The 22,119-nt window shown below is 43.4% G+C and overlaps 1 protein-coding gene across 4 annotated transcripts in view; it reads right to left on the bottom strand.

Annotated features, from left to right (window-relative positions):
* Positions 1–22,119, bottom strand: part of SH3RF3 (SH3 domain containing ring finger 3) — an 868,906-nt gene that overhangs the window by 218,606 nt on the left and 628,181 nt on the right. For all 4 annotated transcript variants that reach the window (XM_063953826.1, XM_063953827.1, XM_063953828.1 and 1 more), the window contains one exon: positions 4,678–4,787. In XM_063953826.1, coding sequence (XP_063809896.1) covers positions 4,678–4,787 — 110 coding nt within the window. The remainder of the gene's footprint in view (positions 1–4,677; positions 4,788–22,119) is intronic.

The raw sequence follows: 22,119 nt of genomic DNA, 5'->3' as shown, positions 1-22,119 counted from the left end.
ACTCTACATGCCCCACTATATGCCATTAGACCCCTCCATGTGTGCCTTTATATGCCATCTGCTCCAAATGCCCCTTTTATAGGCCTACAGAGACCCCATCTCTTGATTCCTATGCACACAACAAACCCACATAGCTCTCAAAGTTAATACTAGTCTCCCTGCACACCATCAAACAATTTTCCCACATATTAATTTATCTGTTTCCAAACTTCATTCACCCTTACATACCCCAGTGTTTTTCCAAAAAGCACATCTTCAAAATGGGTGTAGTATGGCTGACCAGCGGTCAGCTTACCGACGCCGGGATCCCGGCTGCATACCGACGCCGGGATCCCGGCGGGGAGGGGCGAGTGCAGCAAGCCCCTTGCGAGCTCGCTGCGCGCTCGGTGGCGTCCTATGGCACGGGTTCTATTCCCACTCTATGGGTGCCGTGGACACCCACGAGTGGCAATAGTCCCTGTTGGTCAGCATGCCGGCCATCGGGATAGTGAGGGGTCGGGATGGTGGAGGAGGTCATGTGACTGTCAGTCTCCCGACCACCGGTCACATGCATACCACCCCTTCAAAACAACATTCCCTCAGAAAGGAGACATGTCTCCAATACCCATCTTTCTGAAGCACCCTCTCTGAGACACTATAGACTCAATCCTATAGCACCATATCACCTCCAAATCACTAGTCTATACATCACAAAAATACCTGTCCTCATTTCCCTCCAGCTAGAACCAAAGCAACCCAAGTTAGCACCTTCCTGCACTTCTATGTTTAAAAGTTTCTGCTGTTTCCATGATAAAGACTTTAACTTGCAAGTCAGATCCCAGATCTTATAACCTCAGAGATAATGTTGAGAAGCATTTAAAAATATACATCATATATTTAAAAGACAATTACCATAAAATATAAAAGTAACTTGCAACCTTTGCTGCCATAGTCTCCATGATCAGCAAGTTCTTCTCACCGCCTATAACATTCCTAAATTCCTTTGTGTTGAATGCTGCACTTCAAGTCCCTGGTCACATTGCACACTTGCAGGACTGCTGCTCGCCAGACGGATGCAATTAATGTTCTTCTTCAAGACGGGTGGGATAAGAAGGACTGTGGTGTCACTATGTCTCGCTACCCCAGCAACAGCAGGCCAGATTCCTCAATGCTAACAGGGGCAAATGGAGGATTTCTGGAGTTTTTTTTTCCAAATGTTTGATTTTAGAGCGATTGTCACCAGCCCATGAAGGAAGCATAATTAACACGTAACAAGCTACAGTCTGTCCCAAATAAAGTGAAGTTTAAGTACTTCAAACTTATGCAGGCCCAATGATCATTGTAAGCCACTAACCAGATTCTCTCTTTGGTGTGATGATTGAGCACTCAGATCCATAGACACTGCTGCCTCTGGGCATGTGCAGCAGCTCCATTCACCCTTACACTGCATGTAGTGGCAGCTGGCCAGGCTGTTGGCATGGGGAGTTACCAGGCAACTGGAAACAACCCCTGCGTTTGCCTATGTGTTAATTAGCCAGGCTAATTCTGTCCAGTATTAGAGCACAGGACTGTGACTCAGTAGACGCCTGGAAAGAGCTGCAATGGAGGAAAGATCAACCAACATTGTGATTTCTGGACACTGCACATTTGAGATTGCTAAAGCTCTGGACTCTGGATAGGTGTCCAGATTTCCAGACTCTAGAACAATACCAAATGGGTGGTAACCCTAAGCATATTCTTGTATTATATAACTTGTGTATTTTAACATATGTTCTTATGCAAATTAAGGATTTTGGCATTTTCAATTTTACTTTGAAAAAATATTGATACATTTTACTCAAACCTCATTTACTCAAACCTCATGTGAATTTATGAAACATGGATATACTGTAGGCTAAAACCCATTTTTTAAGCATGTATAAATGAGCACCGATTCTTATTTGGATGAAGAAATGAAAGGGTAATATTAAATTAAAAAATATGGTAAATAATCCCAGATCCTTGCAATTTAGACATCACCTTTTTCTATCTTCCTGTTACTGCTTCTTGACAGAGCCGCCGACAGTGAGGGTCAAAGGGGACACCAGTACTGGACCCCAAGGATCAAAAGGGGCCCCAAATGTATGCCAATAGTGCCAGGCAGGGGTGTGAGTCATCTTGTCCAAATATGGCAGTGAGCTGTAGGCGGTGTGGGCGCAGCCGCAGAGTGACAGGAGCCTCTCACACACAGTGACTGTGCGGCACAAGTGTACTCCCACGCTTCTGGGTCCCACTGTGTGACAGCAGCTCCGTTGGCCCGTATTCTTGTGCGCTGCGCCAGCCTCTTCTGGTGCGGTGTGAAGGCCGCATGGTACCTGCTGTGCGGTGTTCAAGTCTGGCTACTGCGGAGTGCAGTGCAGGTAAGTCTCTCCCCAGGGTAAGAGTGGATTGGTGAGGGGATACAGGGCTTTGGAATGGGGTGGGGGAGCTGGGAATGCAGCATCGAGTCACTGGGGAGACAGACTGGGTGTCACGGGGTGTGTGGGAGGAAGGAGAGAGGGAAACACAGACTGCGGTGTGTGGGGGGGAGGAAGGAGAGATACACATATTCATATATATACATATATGTGTGTGTATAAATAAATATTTATTTATTAACAGTTTCTTATATAGCGCAGCAAATTCTGTTGCGCTTTACCATATATATATTACTAAGCTATCACTGTACCGGTCCCCAAGATTTCTGTTGCCATCCCTGATTCTTGAGTAATAATAACTAAATCCCCTGTATTCTGTAAGGTACTACTAACTGTCAGGCAATCATTTACTACAGTAATCACAGAATTCAGCTCTTCCCTGCGCAGGCTGTTCTATGTCTGACAATCCCTGATCGCTGATGTAGCTAGCCATCATTCAATGCAGTGACAACCCTGCAGCCTACTCATTGTTTCACATTCTGTGTCACTCTGTAAGCTGCTGGAGGCATTTACTGGTAATGCAGTGACTGTCAGCATTAGGGTCACTAGGAGACCCTAGTGTTGTACTAGAGTCTAGTGCACATGCGCAGGTCCCTGGGGAAGTGGTTCATCGCCCATTTTCCCTGTGATTTTCTTACTGCAAATGCGTAAAACACAATAAAAATGGCTGCTACACCACTTTCCTGGTGATCTGTGTAGCACTACTACAGCCGACACAGACCTCCATAGGAGTAACCATTTCAGAAATAGGCGCAGGGTGTGCGGTGTGGGCCCCCTTGGACGCAGGAGCCCATGTGCACTGCACATGTTGCAGCCATTATAGATACACCACTGCTCCACCGCCCTTTGCTCATCTAATATAACCAGAGTCCAGCTTCTGTCATTGGGTCAGGCTTGGAGGTAGGCTTACGAAGCCCAGGAGGCGAGCTGTAGGCAAGTGGAGATGAGGTAGGCAGTGATTCAGGCTTTATTAGGCTTACCATGCTAAGACTTTAAACCGGGACACACAAGAATTATGGAATAAGTACTATATGCCGGCGATCCCGACATTGAAGATCAATCTGGGGGTGGTGGCTAGGGCAACCTCCCCCCCAGTGCCTAACCCCCCCATAGTACCTTACCGGCACCCTGATACTTACCTTTGGGATGTCAGCTGTCCATAATCCGGCACCGGTCTGAGTGGTATTCGGATTCTAGCATTGGTCACATGACAACCAGTATTCCGACAGGTGGGATGCTAAATGCAGCCCTGAATTACACAGTTTCTGTAGCTGATAAAAAAAAAGGTGATATTCAGGCTTGAAGTCAGCCAGCCACAAACCCAGTGTAATTCATCAGTGTCCCAGGTTAAAGGGAGAGTATGGTAAGCCTAGGCTTAGGCAGACCAGGAGGTGTGCTGTGCATGGGTGGAGACATGCCACAGGTGGCCTGAGGTAGGTGAAGGCAGAGCTGCACAGAGATCAGTGGATTGCCAGACACCACTGGCACGAGATGAGCAGGCCTGTGGACAATGGACTGATCTTGCCTTTTCCAAACTGTCAACATGACTCCTGGATGGGTGGTAACCCTTCTAAACATATAAGCGATGTTTAGTTCCCAGCAAAACTGTCTGGAAGCAGTCAGCACAGACTTGCAATATCCCAGGCGGTCAGTATCTTAGGCTTCCAGTACAGATTCAGTTAAAAAATATAAATAAAAAATATATGTTTAAAACTAGAAAAAATATCTAAATCATTTTACTATATTTGTAAGAAGATTTTTATTTTATTTTAATAATATTTTTTTTTTCTTGTTTCTCGCATCTGCTACAGTATCTCCATCCTGAGATGGTAATACCAGTGGAGGATAGCTATCGGTGTAGGTCATACTGCCATTATACATGGTAAATATGATTTACATGGGAAAGGTACTGCATGACGACCTCAGCCACCATCAGCAATTCCCTACGATGGTGCCACCAATTACGGGGCATGATAAATAAACCTCTTAGTTGCAATACACGCGGAATAAGTTTGGGAAAAGAGAAGCTTGGATTATATTGTGGGTGTGGTGGCCACAAATTACTTTTGAACTACTGTATCTATATCAGCTTTAGAAAAATACAGGTCATTTTATGAAATTTCTAATTACTACACATGAATTCCATATTACCACAGATAAATGTGATCTTCAACTCCCAATTTTTTTTCAAAAGAAACTGACTTCATACCAAAAATACATACTTTATTACGTAGTAACTTACATATTAAGAGGTAATTGGACTTTTGGCGATGTCCCTTTTTCTCCAATTAGTGTGCTTGTTTTGGGACTAGCAGCTCCGGCCCCAGTAGCAGTGCCAAATGTGGCCGAATCCTGTATAAAGAGAACAGACATAGCATCAGGAGATGTGAGTGTACTACACCTGGACACAATCTATATTTCTTCCTGCAAAAATACAACCCAAATGCTTAGTTCTCTTTCCTGTAAATGCAAATGTAAAGCACGTTGAGTCCTGTTGGAAGAGAAGTGCTATATAAATAACATTATTTATTATTACTATATATTATATATTAATAGCACAATGATGCCATTGTCTGAGCAGGGCACGTCATATGCCAAATTAAACATCTTGGGACCTTATTCAGAGATGCGTCCATCTCCTCACATGCTGGGGGCCGCCCAGCACAGGGCAAGGCTGTGCAGCATGTGTGACGTGCTGCCTTCCGATGCATCTGCAATTACATTGCAGACCCATCTGAATTAAGGTTGACCCCTGGCAGCATAGCCTGGCTGAGCTGCCAGGCAGTCCACTGCCATTTTTTTAATTGGAACAGCTGCATGTGATGTCACACAGCAGCTCCAAAAAACGCTCCTGGCCCACTCCTGTTCAGCACTCCACACTTGCCCAAGGCTATGTCGCCGCTCTGCAAACGCCCACCGATGTCAAGCACACTACGGCCACATCCTTCCGTGATGCGGCCGCAAAGTGTAAGGTCAGGCACGCACACTGTGGCCAGTGCGCGTGTGCAGACCACCTAAATGCAAACGCTGCGTACAGATGCGAAGCTGCATTCGGGTCAGAATGACCACCTTGGTCTGTAGATTTGCAGAAAAATATTGGCGTTGTAATTGGTTGCTTTGTTTCAGAGTTATTTACAATGCACCCCCATACCTTTTTCCCAGTTGCTCAGCATAGAGGACATATTGGTGCTGAGTATCATGTGCTATACATAGCTGGTATTTATGTGCTAAGCAGGGCCCATTCATGTCATGATTAATATTCTTATCCCTAAAGCAAGAACTAACACATGGCAATGTGTTTGTGTGAGAAAATAAAACCAAGACATTTAAGTCCTTATTCAGATGCAGCATCACTCTCAGTGAATGACTATGATTGCTGTGGACATCTAGAAAATTGTCTGCTCCTTTCCGCAGCGGAGGAGGGTTGATCTGCCAATTTGTCACTGCAATGCAAGACATATCAACATGACTCCGAGCTCTTTTTAGAAACTCCAGCAATCCCATGTTGCCACAAGGGACATCAGCTTGTTAACAGCTTCTCTGCAGGCACTATAAAGCTTCTCTACTGGAACTTAAATGGGAACGAGAAAGCAGTGAAACACCTCATTAGTGTGTCTGCTTCACCACTCTGCAGCCACTGGTCCTGAGGTGGATTGTAAGTCACTCTTACTGTACCTGGACTTTCCTGCTAGACAAATAGTTAAATACTTCAACTATGATACTACTTAATAATGTATCTTTATCAGCCTAAAGTATCTTTTACCTTTTCATGTTTGGCTTGCGTATTCTGTAGCTAACACACAGCAAAACAACAAGCAAAAGAATAAAAAGCAAGGTGAAAGTAATTAATGGATCAACTGTAATTAGCTCTGAGTAAAATGAATATTGGGTTTTGCTGATTGTTCTGATCCGTAACCATAAATCTTCTCTTCAAAAAGACAGCAAACAAGATAACTTTTCCTTTGTGATTTTTATCAATATTAAGAAATATGATTTTTATTTCCAGGGATCTCATTTACTATATCAGGGGTTGTCCATGCAAATATTTGCTGCCACGCCATGTATAAAAAATATATTTTGTCAATAATATTTTATTCTTGTGCATTTCTTCAAATTAAAGCAAAGCTTAGAATTTTTTTTAAATAAACAGATACAATTTACCAATATGTATAACATGTACTGTATAACAATTTTGTTATATCAAGATAAAGGGGGGCATTCAATTAAGTGCCGTTTTTTCAACTGCCCACAAATACGGCACTAATTCGACCATGTGTATTCAATAGCTGGCGTTTTCGCCCAGTTTTGAACCCATTTTCGTCCATGCCTTTTCAAAAAAATTTTTTTTTTTTGTGGAATCAGCATGGGCGAAAACAGACCCAAAAATGGGTGAAAACGCCAGCAAATTCAACAAAACACGTGTATCGGTGGCAAATTTGCAGATCCACGTGGATTTCGCCAGTGCTGGATTTTTCAAACAGTTGAAAAACCTGCACGGCACTGAATAAGGCGAATGTATTTTGCCCTAAAAACGGGCGTAAAATGCAGATTTTCCGACTGTCGAAAGATTCGGCACTAATTGAATAATTAATGTAAATTAATTTTTGTAACACACAGAGCACAATAGGAAATCTTTTTTTTTTTATGGCAAATGTGAATTGGACTTTAATGAGAACATGGCAGTGTGGGGTTCATTTATAACAAAGTGCTCCACAGTGTGATACCATTGTGCAAAAAATGTATATACATACAAATATTAACCATATATTTGTTACAGATATACTAGCCTAGAAATTATTGCATAGAATATCCTACCCTACAGAACAAGTTCTATATAAAAATATAAAACAAACCTACACCATAGAAAATAAATTATTTCATAAATGATTCCCAATTCCATTTTCCAACAACTTCCACCTGCAGATAAATCACCCCATTAAAATCAGTGTGGGTGAATACATTAGACCAGTGATTCACAATCTTTTTTGAATCACGGCACCCTAGAGTATCAGAATTTTTTTCACAGAACCTCTAGGCCAAAATTTTCTTATTGAGAAATTTAGAAAAAAATATTAAATGAAGTAAATTGTGTTTATATGTCATCCTTAGGTTCAACTGTGTGATGTGGGACAGGAATTGCTTCTGTTTGTCCACATATTCTATGATTGGCAGCCACCAGCACTGGTTTTGCCTATTACATTGATCATAAATAATTTGAATTGGTCCTGAACCATCAATCTAAGGCACCCCAGCAAGAGCCCTCATGAGAATCACTGCATACAGTATAAATGCACATTATGTTATTTTGCAAAGATCCTATTTAATAAAAGGCTTAAGGTGCATACACACGGAGCGATATAACTGAGCGATTTTGACTATATAGTCAAAATCGCTCAGAAAGTTAGTGCAGATCTGCTCCTCACCTCTATGAGAAGAATTCAAGTGTTTTGTGCTCTGGCGGTCACTAGATGCCGCCCGACGTAGCAATTCAATTAACTGATTTGGTTAATAAGATCAGTTTTTTATAATACTCACTAACACACTGTACACAGTTTATTTAATCAGCTCAAGCCATAACTGTAACTGGAATATTGAACTATGTGCATAAATAAATGTCAATGAAGACACTGCACCCCTCTTTTAACATAGTGTCATTGATGGGCATTTGATAAAATGGGAAACTGCACATCAGCAGGTGGACAGCAAAACACGTTTTAGCTATTCTACATCTACAGCCACAACAAACCAGATCGTGCCTCGCAATAGATAATCTGCTTCATTACTTACACTGCGGGTTAGTTTTAACCCCCAACCTTGCTGCGATGATCTTTTGTATTTAATTGTGCAAAAAACCCCACCGTATTAAATTAAACCAGGGAATTCCTCTACATTGTAATTAAACGATTTCTACTCCTGATGATATTTTATACAAAGGTGAAATAGCTTGTACCTGTGAATAGTTTATAGGATTGTGTTACCACGACTGCGACTTTAATGAGATTATGTGTAATAGCGATTACAGGAAAACTAGGTTTAAATTAGAAACAGATCATCATGAAGTCGTTTTGCCTATAATTTGATATTGTAAAGCATCATGTTTATGACAGTAGAAGTATGTGCTGTAAATTGTTTCCTGTTGCCACTCACAACTATCTAGACAGAACACGCTGCACTTAATCTCAGCTACTGCTAGTATAACATCTGCGACCTCACAGGTTATGCTGGGATCTCGGACGTGACACTAGAATGATTCACAGAATCATAAAATGCAGAATCTATAATGCATTGTCAAATGATGCATTCTGAGAAGAGACTGGGGTAAAAGAGGTGCGAGAATTGTTTATGTTTATGGGCATTTACTTCCACATGTCATAAATGACCACTTGGATATTAATAGCGAGGCCTCTAAGCTTTCAAGAAGTATAAGTCATTCATTATATAAAAAAGGAAAAGGACAGAAAGAAACACACAATCTAGTCCCAGTGGTGTGATAGAAGGCACTCCTCACAGTAACTCATAAGCAGTAACTATCTTAATGGCATGGAAGTTCAGTCATTTATACTGCAGTGGATGACATGGTCTGCCAGCTCAGATAAGAAGCCGCCACTTTGCAAATCTCAACAATACTCACATCCAGCATACCAAATCAAACGGACGGAGTTTCAGAGACCTCAGATTGTCAAGTGCTGCTAAGTAGCCAGTAACTGTAATACTGATAACAAGCTACATTGTCCTTAGCAAATGGATGAGATCTGAATATCATAAAAGTGGTATCTGTAAATAAGTTCCGATTTTAGCATGTTTGATTTTTTAAGTCTATTAACAAAAACTGTAGACAGTAATTAATATTTGTACCTCTTTAAAAGGAGATGAAAGGGGTTTATTCATGATAATTTAAGGTGGCTCCATGGAATTTGAGCTTCTAACTCGCTGCAATTTGCAGAGGCAGACACGGCTGCCCCAGAGCAATTCAGTACTGCTCCAGTGGGTTGTATAGGTCGACAGTCAATAGGTCGCCCCAAATGGTCGACAAGCATTAGGTTGACAGGGTCAAAAGATCAACAGGTAAAAGGTAGACAGTGCTAACCACTTAACAGGCATGGTAAGATCACATGCGACTGCACCACCCCACTGTGCCACCAAGTTTTTGATGAGGATATCCGTTCTGCAGATGTGAATATTATAATATTTTAATATTAAAAAAATACTTTTTAAACTATATTAAATAAAATTGTTTAAAAAAACAACAACTATATGAACGGTTTTGAAGGGAAAAAATCATCAATTAAGTGATTACGTTCAACATAGTCAAAAGGTCAACATGTCAATAGTCAACACACAAATGATTGACGCACGTTTTGTTTTTTTCTTATTTTCACAAATTTTGTTTGATTTACTATCTGTGTGGATGACGATTGGGAATAGTAACCTGTGGCAAGTCCAGCAGTAGCAGAGTGAGTCACCTTGTCCAAAGAGTGGTGAGTGAAGCAAGCCCACGAGGGTACACGTCTCAATCAAAGATTATGGGGCGAAGGCTCACAGAGCAGTAACCCTGCACTAACTGTTAGGTGCTAATGGGGAGGGGGTGGGGGGCTCTGAACATGGACAGGTTAATTGGTAGCACATGTGCAGACCCTTTCAAAGAACAGGGGCTGTAAACCCATCTCAGCCTATGATCAAAGGGCCTAATTCAGACCTGATCACTAGCAAGCAATTTGTGCACTGCTGCGATCAGATAGCCTACAGGGGGAGTGTATTTTAACTGTGCAAGTGTGCGAAAGCATGTGTAGCAGAGCTGCACAAACTGATTTTGTGCAGTCTCTGCGCAGCCCAGGACTTACTCAGCCGCTGCGATCACTTCAGCCTGTCCGAGACCGGATTTGACATCAAGAACCCTCCCTGCAAATTCATGGACACACCTGCGTTTTTCCAGACACTCCCTGAAAACGGTCAGTTAACACCCACAAAAGCCTTTTTCCTGTCAATTTCCTTACGATCGCCCATGCGAACGGATCAGTCGCACAAACCCATCGCTGAGTGGCGATCCACTCTGTACCCATGTGACATGACTGCGCATTGCGGAGCATACGCATGCGCAGTTTGGACCTGATCGCCTGCTGTGCAAAAATCGTACAGCGGCGATCAGGTCTGAATTATGTCTCCAAACACCTGAGAGTCATATCGATCAGCTAATTTACTGTAGCAAAAACTTTAAATTAATGATTTCCCTGAAAAGCGAGTCTCCGGGACATTTCAGAAGCGTAGGCAACTATGTATAGTGATGAGTATGGAGGGCCGGTGATGCTGGAGTATTGCTAGGAGGCAGTGCTTGGTATGCTTCATTGCATACTTACAACATTCAAGGTGTTTTTATGGTGTCCTCTGGCAGGAAAAGGTCCAAGTGTGAAGTGCAATGGACAAGATGGAGTGATTTCGTAGTACCTGCGGCATAATGCTGCATTTCACTGCATTAAGTCAAGGAGTCAGGCCGTGATTATGTGATGCACTGCAAATCATGTAGTGTCTAGCCACCTGACACTGATGCTGGGAATGACAGCAGCCTGCCTGGAATATATTATTATTTAATGGTGACAGGCTAGAAGGTGGTCCTACTGGCATCAGGCTAGGAATGGATGAAATGAGTCTTGGCTGCACTGCTGCCACCTTACCTCCCCCCATACACACTCAAACACCACCACTACCATTCCTGTGCTAAAAAATAAATGAATAAACAAAAAAAAAACAACAACTATATAAAATGCCTCAGACAATCAATAGATAGCACTGGCCTAACAGCAAAAGTCAGGTTATGTCCTATAGCTTTTCCGCCACTGGTAAAGGCACATATACAGTATATAGTATATCCATTTTGATAAGAGAATAAATATACACACCTAAGACCTGCATTCATGTCAGTCTAATTTTAAATCACACAGTCCACTGGTGTTACACTAAATGTAAGAAGTGCTTGCTCATGCATTGGCATTGGCTATCACCTGTAGTAAACATGAGCCAATTGAAAAGGGAAGCTACAACACAAACATTTCCATCTGCAAATGACAATGTGGGTATTGTTATGATTCTAGTACTCAGGTCTGGGGTGATCTTATGTGAAGAGACCTGAATACCGGAACGTAATGCTGGGAAAGGGGAAAGGAATGGGAATAGCCCCTGGCACCCTATCTCCGTTGTCTCGCCCGTGCTGTCAGTACACTCTTGCGAGACTATGGTTTCTTGAGCCCATGGCAGCCGCGTTTGAAGAGCGGATTACGTCTGCCCAACTTCGATGCCCCCTCAGGTCTTAATGGGAGACAAAGAGTGAACCGAGACAGGGAGATAACAAGGGGCCCTCTAACTAAACAACAAGGCCAGGGGCTACTAACAAACCTAAAACTAAAGTATGTGCGGATTTTCACCAGGGAAAAGGACAACCAAAATACTCCACTTGTCCACTCTCCTACACGGCACCGCCGAGTACCGGAGAGGACTGTGGAAGCGGATACCTCCGCAAATGCTCCAAAACCAGCAAACAATATTAAGCGGCCTAGGCCGCAGCACACGGCAGAGCCGTCACTCATGAAACCAAGCGAGATCCTCAATAGAGTGTCACAGGTAATTGAGGACCAGGAGAACTCCTTGGGATGAGATGACAAACACCAAGACTCAGGAACTCTGAAGACAGGAACGATCGGACACAGCAGACCAGGAACAGATCTAAACCAAACATGAACAGCATGCAGGAAGCTATCACCGGCGTCTGTGTGAGGCACTGAGAAGGCATTTAACAGGGAATTCCCCAATCAGAGTCCAGAGCCTGATTACCACAAATGTCGTGCAGCTGCCCTGCTGCACGACCAGAAACATGTGTGCATAGTGATTAATCCACCCTGCAACGGGGAACGCGGTCCGCCCGTGGCGTCCCCGTTGCTAGGGTCCCGGCGGCTCAGCGCGCCTGGCGTCCTAGCGTTGCTAGGGAGCCGGCGGCTCAGCGCGCACGGCGTCCCAGCGTTGCTAGGGACCCGGCGGCTAAGCGCGCATGGCGTCCCTAGTTGCTAGGCGCCGGGCCAGGAGGACGTCCTGGACCACGGCGCCTAACAGGTATGAGGTAAACAGGTCTGTCAGGAAGGAGCCACTGAATTGTTGCAGCATACCTGCCATTGCAACATACCTTGTGATGACACGTTGGCATGTAGCCATCACCTGTTGACCATTAGTTCAACCATAAATGGTAGGATGATGTGCGTGCGCAGTGGACACCCAATGGAGCTCTGCTATGGACACTTACTCATGGTGGACTCAGCGGTCATTGGAACAAAAATCCGAAAGAAACATGTGACGATGGCAAACACTGCAATCTTGGCATGAATTGAAAAAGGCATCTCTACAGTATCTGAAACATCGATGGCTGCTAAACATAATATTTCCAATGACCATCCATTGTAACCAATGGGTGGCATTCTCTCCCAGGATTACTTGCCTTTACTAGCTAGTAATAGTATGCAAATATGCTCATTTCCTATTGTACATCTGGCTTCTTCTCTCCTATATATGCAGTTTTATGCTGCTCCAGTGCTACTTGAAAATGTATCTTCCCATCCAAATGACTTTTTGATGGCTGAAGTGATAAGTGTGCAAGTGCAAGACACAGCAGCAATTCCATCAACACACTAAAAGTAATTGTTTCAGCAATAAGCTGTGCGGTATTATCATCAATAAAATCACCAGCCTGAAATCTCTATTCTGACTTCAAAGCGAATCTGGAACTGTCTCACCGCAGGCCACTGCCACTTTCATTAATTCAGGAGGAAATATACTGCTATGTCTCAGATGCTTACTTACATCTTATCTCCTGCTCAGCTTTATTTATTAATATCTTTAGTGCAGACAGGACTGGCTTGCGGCTTAAAAATCAAGTTGCTCCCTTGAAATATATGATTTGGTAAATTTCTAATGACCTTTGAGACTCAGTTCAGTAATTCCCACACTCAATAAAACAAAGAAATAGGCAATCACATTGTAATGTGCTATGAAACCGTGCCTGGGAAACCATCTCCATGGCAGTTGATAATATGTCTGTAACAAAGTATTACATTTTTGTATAATTTTTATTCAGTTGTTACTATTTTCAACAGAGTTGTCCAAAACAAATTGGAAGATAAGTGGCATAACAATTCCAAAAACAAAAAAAAGATCCATTTCCAGAAAAACATGTTTTTCTTTGATTAAGCTGTGATGTCCTAGATTTATAACAAGACTTGGTAAATGGCATCCTTGGGGATTTCAGCTGAATGCCATCATTAAGAATTAATTAATTTACAGTAGATTTGCATCATAGCAAGCATAGAAAACATTATTTAAATTCTACACAACTCCACATTATTTTATGTGACATGATTAGCTTCATACATAGACAATCGTCAGAGGCTTAGAGAGCCATGCCGGGCCCCCGGTAATAGAATATGGGTGTGGCCTAAACAGTAGGTGTGTCCATAACCCCATAAATAATAGTACAAAATGCAGGCTGCCTTTGCACTCCACAGGGGGGCGCCATTCTAACCCAGGGAGGGCAGGTGGGGTACAGAGGAGGGTACCAGCTTCCTACCTTGATTGCTGCTAAACAAGTACCAGATCCACAGGTGGCGCCATCTTCCTAGTTATATTTTGGAAGATGGCGCATGTGCACTAGAGAGCAAAGACTCTAGAACAGTGACAGAGTCTTTGCTTTCAATGTGCAGCGGCCATCTTTCCAAAGATGTCACTGGGAAGATGGTGCTGACCATAAATGTACATGTTCCGTTTATCAGCCAACTGCACGTGTCTACTATTGCACTGCACATGTGCAGCAATGATAAAGAGACAGCAGTCGAAGAGAGGATTTATTTGCAACGTGACAGGCATGGACCATTTGGGGGCAGTTACAGGGAGTGGTGGCAAAAAATGCAGGTGTGTTATCCGGGGAGTAAGTAAGTCTGTGACCATGATCCCATTTGCAGTTGCAATAACTCTGGTGTCTTATTTCCTGTGGTCCGACACTGTGTATTTGTACGCAGCCGGTGGGACTCACAAAGCCGCTGATGGGCACCTCATTATAAATCCAATCAGCTACAGCATATGCATATTTTCAGACAGTTGCTGCCTACAGCTTTCAGATGCGGCAGCATTAGCACACATATCTGAGACAGGCCCTTGGTCAGCAGGCAAGCATATGGCAGATAGTGTTTACAATTGTGTAACTGCGGCAACTGAAATGCTTCCAGTAAGCGCATTAAAGTCTGAAACTTGTATTATTTAGCACACTCTGGACTTGAGTTGTTCGGTATTTCGCAGCCTCAGGGAAGTGGCTGTGCAATACTATATAACTAATATGCTAATGTAAGAAAAAGACGCCGCCTGTCAGCATCTGCGATCCAAGTGCTGCTTACTCAGAATGACCAGCAGAACTGCTCAGCCACGGCCAGGAAGTCTGCATCAGAAGGAGCAGGCCCTGAAATGGCCACACCTACAAAACAGGGGCAACACGTCCACCTTTTTAATAAAGCTGCCCTTTCCTCCTGCCTCCAAATGGCCTCAGCGTGACAATCATGGTGCGCTTGGTGGTACATGCGAGCTCACAGAATTGGTGCTGCCATTAAACTTGTATGCAAATGGCTAGCCCTACATCAGCTGCGCCAGATCTAGCGTTCTTAGATGCAATTGTTATGTTGAATACATACATTTGGTACAACCAACTTCATGAACATATAGGCTACTACTTTATTTACAAAGTCAATTAATGCTGTTCTACTATTCCTCGTTTTTTCAAGCAATTCATAGCATACCTTAATGAAGTAATAAACATGATTAGACTGAACGTACATGATGTACAGCTTAATGATTATGACTTTGAGATTGCTACCCAAGCAATTAAATTGATTCCAAGTCAATGATAATTTAGAACTGTCTAACAGTTGAGAGCATAATTTATCAAATTCTAGTGAATGATCTAGTGGGTGATATGAAATTATAGCAGTATGCTGTAGTAGTCTGTAGTAACTGGGGTGGCTGCAGGTCCAGATAAAAATGTCTGGTTATTAAAGAGAGGAGATCCAGAACCCTAAACCTGTAAAAATATTCTCAAGATTTTGGAGTTCCCCCTATATACCAAACCTGGCAGCTTGCAATGGTCTTGGCTGGATATAACTACAAAGCACGGAGAAGCCATTTACCACACATTTATTAGGGACAGCATCAGTACCTCTCCCGCCAGTTGTTCTCCAGCGCTAACTCCCTCTCAAGAAGGCAATAGCAGGTGCAGTAAAGAGAAAAAAGAAAGCATTTTTTCTACATTATAGTGTACCAGTAAGGGACCTGGTATACAGTATGCTGGGTCACCTCGCTCTGTACTACCACAGTCCCACTCTGTACCCCACTGTGTACTTACCCTTTCCCAGCACAGGGTGGTCCTCCTTCCTGGTCTGTACCTTCTGTTGCTGCAGTGGGAGTCACTGGAGGCGGGACAAACCCCCAGACTCCCATTGCACATGCCAGGGACAGAACAGACTATAGCGGATTATTAGACAGATTAAGAAAAACAAATCTGTTTTCAACATATCACTAATCTGAGATTGGGCTTCCAGGTGGAGTCCCCGGAGCAGCGGTGCAAGTGGGCGGGTACAGCATACCCTTACGAATTTAGCCGTGGGTACACCGTACCCACCGCCGCCGGGCCGCCGCTCCCTCCCTTACTCCGCTGCTGCTCACCGCGCCGCTGCTGCATGAGGGGAGGAGAGCGCAGCGTGCGCCTCTCCTGCCCCTCAGTGTCTACCTTCAATTCAGCGCCGGCCCGTGTGCCAATCAGAGCTTGCAGATCAGCAGCCAAGCTCCTGATTGGCTGCCGGACTGCGAGCTTTGATTGGATCACGGATCGGCGCCTAATTAAAGGTAGAGTGACACCCGCACCGCCACCAGAGACTGAGCAGGAGAGGCGCACACTGCTATGGGGGCATTTCTGTATCTGGCACTGGGGGGACATGTGTATCTGGTACTGGGGGCATTTCTGTATCTGGCAAAGGGGGCATCTCTGTACCTGGCACTGGGGGAATATCTGGCACTGTGGGGGCATTTCTGTATCTGGCACTGGAGGCATATCTGGCACTGGGGGGACATGTGTATCTGGCACTGGGGGCATGTCTGTATCTGGCACTGGGGGCATATCTGGCACTGTGGGGACATGTGTATCTGGCACTGGGGGCATATATGTATCTGGAACTGGGGGCATATCTGGCACTGTAGGGGCATTTCTCTATCTGGCACTGGGGTGCAATGTATATCTGACACAGTGGGGGTATTTGTGTATCTGGCACTATGAGGCAATGTATATATGGCACTCTGGGGGCATTTGTGTATCTGGCACTGTGGGGCAATGTATATCTGGCACTGTGAGGCAATGTATATCTGGCACTCTGGGGGCATTTGTGTATCTGGCACTGTGGGGCAATGTGTATCTGGCACTGTGAGGCAATGTATAGCTGGCACTCTGGGGGCATTTGTGTATCTGGCACTGTGGGGCAATGTGTATCTAGCACTGTGGGGCAATGTGTATCTGGCACTGTGAGGCAATGTATATCTGGCACTGTGGGGGTATTTGTGTGTCTGGCACTGTGGGGCAATGTGTATCTGGCACTGTGGGGCAATGTGTATCTGGCATTGTGAGGCAATGTATGTCTGGCACTCTGGGGGCATTTGTGTATCTGGCACTGTGGGGCAATGTGTATCTGGCACTGTGGGGCAATGTGTATCTGGCACTGTGGGGCAATGTGTATCTGGCACTGTGGGGCAACGTGTATCTGGCACTATTGGGGTCATATGTGTATCTGCCCCCCCCCCCCCCCCATATGTGTATCACGCCCCCATTTCCATTGGCCATGCCCCATGTGGCATTTGGCCACACCCATTTTTTGGGGCGCGCACACAGTACCTGTAAGACATTTTTTGTACTCACACCATTGCCCCTGAGTGATAAGTGGAAGATGATAACGCACCAGACAATCATTATGGGTTTGGAAAATGACAGATAGGAGCTGATTGGCTGATACATAATCACCTTCCACTATCACTGCTTTATACCTTCTCCAGGCTTAATACATCTTCCCCTATATATGGAGCATGGCTTTAACTACTAACTATACTTAGCCACTGACAACTATTTGAACAACTGATTATTATTAGTCAGTGTTACCTATTTGAACAAGCGATAACAATCATCTCAGTACTGGCTGACAAGTTCAATATATCAGTCGAGTGGATCAGCAAATCAGGTTGTGTTATGCATGTATACACTGCTGAATAATAGTTCTTGTTTATATAATCTGATTTGGGAGATAGATGCATTATTTACTATGTGATATGACCATATGTTAATTTTAATTCATTTATTAAAAACGTTGTTTTAATATTGTTATTTAGTAGATTATTACCTAATAGAACAGTGCTTACTAGTAAACTCTGCTTACAACCTTTTTTTTTCTTTAGAAAAAAAAAATGGAAAAAAATTAAGTTACAGATTTTTTGTCAATTTATGCTAATATTCCCTTGTGATTAATGTGCAATGATCAATAATAAGAGATTATTCTAGTGAGGCTATACAATGCAGTATGCATTCATTCTACTGATCATTGTACAATTAATAAGAGGGTGTCTGCGAGTGATTCTGTCAGCATTAGCACTTGTGTGCAGCTCAGAATCATAAAGACAGTTGTGGCCAGCTGTTTCTTATACACTGCTCAAAAAAATAAAGGGAACACTAAAATAACACATCCTAGATCTGAATGAATTAAATATTCTTATTAAATACTTTGTTCTTTACATAGCTGAATGTGCTGACAACAAAATCACACAAAAATTATCAATGGAAATCAAATTTATTAACCCATGGAGGTCTGGATTTGGAGTCACACTCAAAATTAAAGTGGAAAAACACACTACAGGCTGATCCAACTTTGATGTAATGTCCTTAAAACAAGTCAAAATGAGGCTCAGTAGTGTGTGTGGCCTCCACGTGCCTGTATGACCTCCCTACAATGCCTGGGCATGCTCCTGATGAGGTGGCGGATGGTCTCCTGAGGGATCTCCTCCCAGACCTGGACTAAAGCATCCGCCAACTCCTGGACAGTCTGTGGTGCAACGTGGTGTTGGTGGATGGAGCGAGACATGATGTCCCAGATGTGCTCAATTGGATTCAGGTCTGGGGAACGGGCGGGCCAGTCCATAGCATCAATGCCTTCATCTTGCAGGAACTGCTGACACACTCCAGCCACATGAGGTCTAGCATTGTCTTGCATTAGGAGGAACCCAGGGCCAACCAGCATGTGGTCTCACAAGGGGTCTGAGGATCTCATCTCGGTACCTAATGGCAGTCAGGCTACCTCTGGCGAGCACATGGAGGGCTGTGCGGCCCCCCAAAGAAATGCCACCCCACACCTTTACTGACCCACTGCCAAACCGGTCATGCTGGAGGATGTTGCAGGCAGCAGAACGTTCTCCTTGGCGTATCCAGACTCTGTCACGTCTGTCACATGTGCTCAGTGAGAACCTGCTTTCATCTGTGAAGAGCACAGGGCGCCAGTGGCGAATTTGCCAATCTTGGTGTTCCCTGGCAAATGCCAAACGTCCTGCACGGTGTTGGGCTGTAAGCACAACCCCCACCTGTTGACGTCGGGCCCTCATACCACCCTCATGGAGTCTGTTTCTGATCGTTTGAGTAGACACATGCACTTTTGTGGCTTGCTGGAGGTCATTTTGCAGGGCTCTGGCAGTGCTCCTCCTGTTCCTCCTTGCACAAAAGCGGAGGTAGTGGTCTTGCTGCTGGGTTGTTGCCCTCCTACGGCCTCCTCCACGTCTCCTGATGTACTTTCTGACAGACACAGCAAACCTTCTTGCCACAGCTCGCATTGATGTGCAATCCTAGATAAGCTGCACTACCTGAGCCACTTGTGTGGGTTGTAGACTCCGTCTCATGCTACCATTAGAGTGAAAGCACCGCCAGCTTTCAAAAGTGACCAAAACATCAGCCAGAAAGCATAGGAGCTGAGAAGTGGTCTGTGGTCACCACCTGCAGAACAACTTCTTTATTGGGGGTGTCTTGCTAATTGCCTATAGTTCCCACCTGTTGTCTATTCCATTTGCACAACAGCATGAGAAATTGATTGTCAATCAGTGTTGCTTCCTAAGTGGACAGTTTGATTTCACAGAAGTGTAATTGACTTGGAGTTACATTGTGTTAAGTGTTCCCTTTATTTTTTTGAGCAGTGTATATTCCTATTTTACTCTTGTTATATAACCAAGTCCTTGACATGAATGAAAATGAGATCATCATGATAATCATGATGTATAATGTTTTCAAGAAAGTAACCATATAGCAGCTTACTCAGGGGCGTAAATAGAAGGTTGTGCACCCCATAGCAACATTTTGAACAGTCCAATAATGACACCTCTCTCTGCAGTAATTGTTTTTTTATGCCCCATAGTAGTTGCCCAGTTCATGTTATGCCCCATAGTTGTACCCCAGTTCATGTTATCCCCAATAGTAGTGCCTTAGTTCATATTATGTCCCATAGTAGTACCCCAGTTCATGTTATGCCCCATAGTAATTTCCTAGTTAATGTTATGCCCTTTAGTAGTGTCCCAGTTCATGTTATGTATGCCCTATAGTACTGGCCCAGTTCATGTTATGCCCCACACTAGTGTCCCAGATAGATCATGTTGTGACCCACACTAGTGTCCCAGATCATGGTATGCCTCACAGTAGTCCCCAGGTCATGTTATGTTCCATAGTAGTGGCCCAGTTTATGTTATGCCCTTTAGTAGTGTCCCAGTTCATGTTATGCCCTATAGTAGTTTCCTAGTTAATGTTATGCACTATAGTACTGGCCCAGTTAATGTTATGCCCCATAGTAGCTTCCTAGTTAATGTTATGCACTATAGTACTGGCCCAGTTCATGTTATGCCCCATAGTAGTTTCCTAGTTAATGTTATGCCCTTTAGTAGTGTCCCAGTTCATGTTATGCCCTATAGTAGTTTCCTAGTTAATGTTATGCACTATAGTACTGGCCCAGTTCATGTTATGCCCCATAGTAGTTTCCTAGATAATGTTATGCCCTTTAGTAGTGTCCCAGTTCATGTTATGCCCCACACTAGTGTCCCAGATTATGCTATGTCCTACACTAGTGTCCCAGATAGATCATGATATGTCCCACACTAGTGTCCCAGATCATGTTATGCTCCATAGTAAAAACCTTCAGTAGTTCACATCCACACACACGTCCATACATATATGCACATTAGGCATGTGTTCCCACATTATACAAACATAATTTTTTTTTGTTTATTCATCTGGACACATAGGGGGGAATTCAATTGTTTGAAAAGTCGGTTTGGATGTCTGTTTTTTCCTGTCTATTAGATAGGAAAAAAACAGACACCCAACTGACTTTTCAAACAATTGAATATCCCCCACAGAGTTGTACATTTCATGCTTTGCACCCATACCCTAAGTGCACACTTGGCTCGCTAATAGTCATTATCATCAGAGCACCCTTGCATCTATACTATAGTAGATGGAAAAGATGTGTATGAAATTCTTCCTTTCAACTCTACATTGTCTGCAGTTACATTGACACCCAAGTTATACACATTCTCCTTTGTGATATATTACAATGGCGCATGCAGATAAATGACACTGAACCTGCGGTTCCAAATGACCCAAATTATCTTTAAGCTAAACCCTATGTTTCTGATTATTTGCAGTGAGATAAAGGGCTAAACGTAATAGAGTGAGAGTTTAAAAAAGTGAGAGATTTGGTAAGGTTTTGCAGTTTTTTTTAAAGTGGCAATTATTTACACAGCAAGATCAACCTGGTTTTGCAGTGTAAATGATTGCCACTTAAAAAAAACCCCTGAAAAACCTTACCAAATCTCTCACTTTCTGAAACTCTCCCACTCTATTACATTTGACCCAAAGTATCAAATAACATTCTTAACTGTAGGCATTTGGGCAATTACAAAGCGAAGCAGTTCGCCTACATCTGACCAATAACGAGCAGGTGCGAGTCATGAGTACATTAGTTCTGCTAATTACCGTAGCAGAACTTAGAAAAAGCTTCAGTGAATGTCACTTGTAAACATTTCAGTAATATATTGAGACTGAAATAATCTTGTTTCATGTCATTATAGTTTAGATCATTTTCCTGATATAATAGCTCATGTTTGATCTGTTCATCAACATCATGAAATTTGCATGGCCTAAATTCATTTGCATAGCACTCTATGAATTTCAAATTAGTTTGATCCATGAATATATACTTTATATGTGTAAGATCAACTCAGAATGTTCTCTTTGATGTTTAAAACTGTGTAAACATAGGGATAAAATCAGAAACTGGATGTACAAACATGCAGTTTATTACATGAATAAAATACTTCCCCTGCTCCAGCCGCCGTATTTACTGTCCCTCACCTGCTATATCACCCATGCACTCCTTGGCACTGCACCCATGCGCTCCTTGGCGTTGTTGATAATGGTGGAGTACTGCTGTAGAAGTTGCATAAAAGAGCATTCAGAATTGCAGGCAGCAATTAAGAAAATACTAGGGATGTGCACTTGAAATTTTAGGGGTTTTGTGTTTTGGTTTTGGGTTCGGTTCCGCGG

This window comes from Pseudophryne corroboree, chromosome 2 (assembly GCF_028390025.1).
Source record: "Pseudophryne corroboree isolate aPseCor3 chromosome 2, aPseCor3.hap2, whole genome shotgun sequence".
Lineage (NCBI taxonomy): Eukaryota > Metazoa > Chordata > Amphibia > Anura > Myobatrachidae > Pseudophryne > Pseudophryne corroboree.
This window is presented reverse-complemented; position numbering and strand designations above follow the sequence as displayed.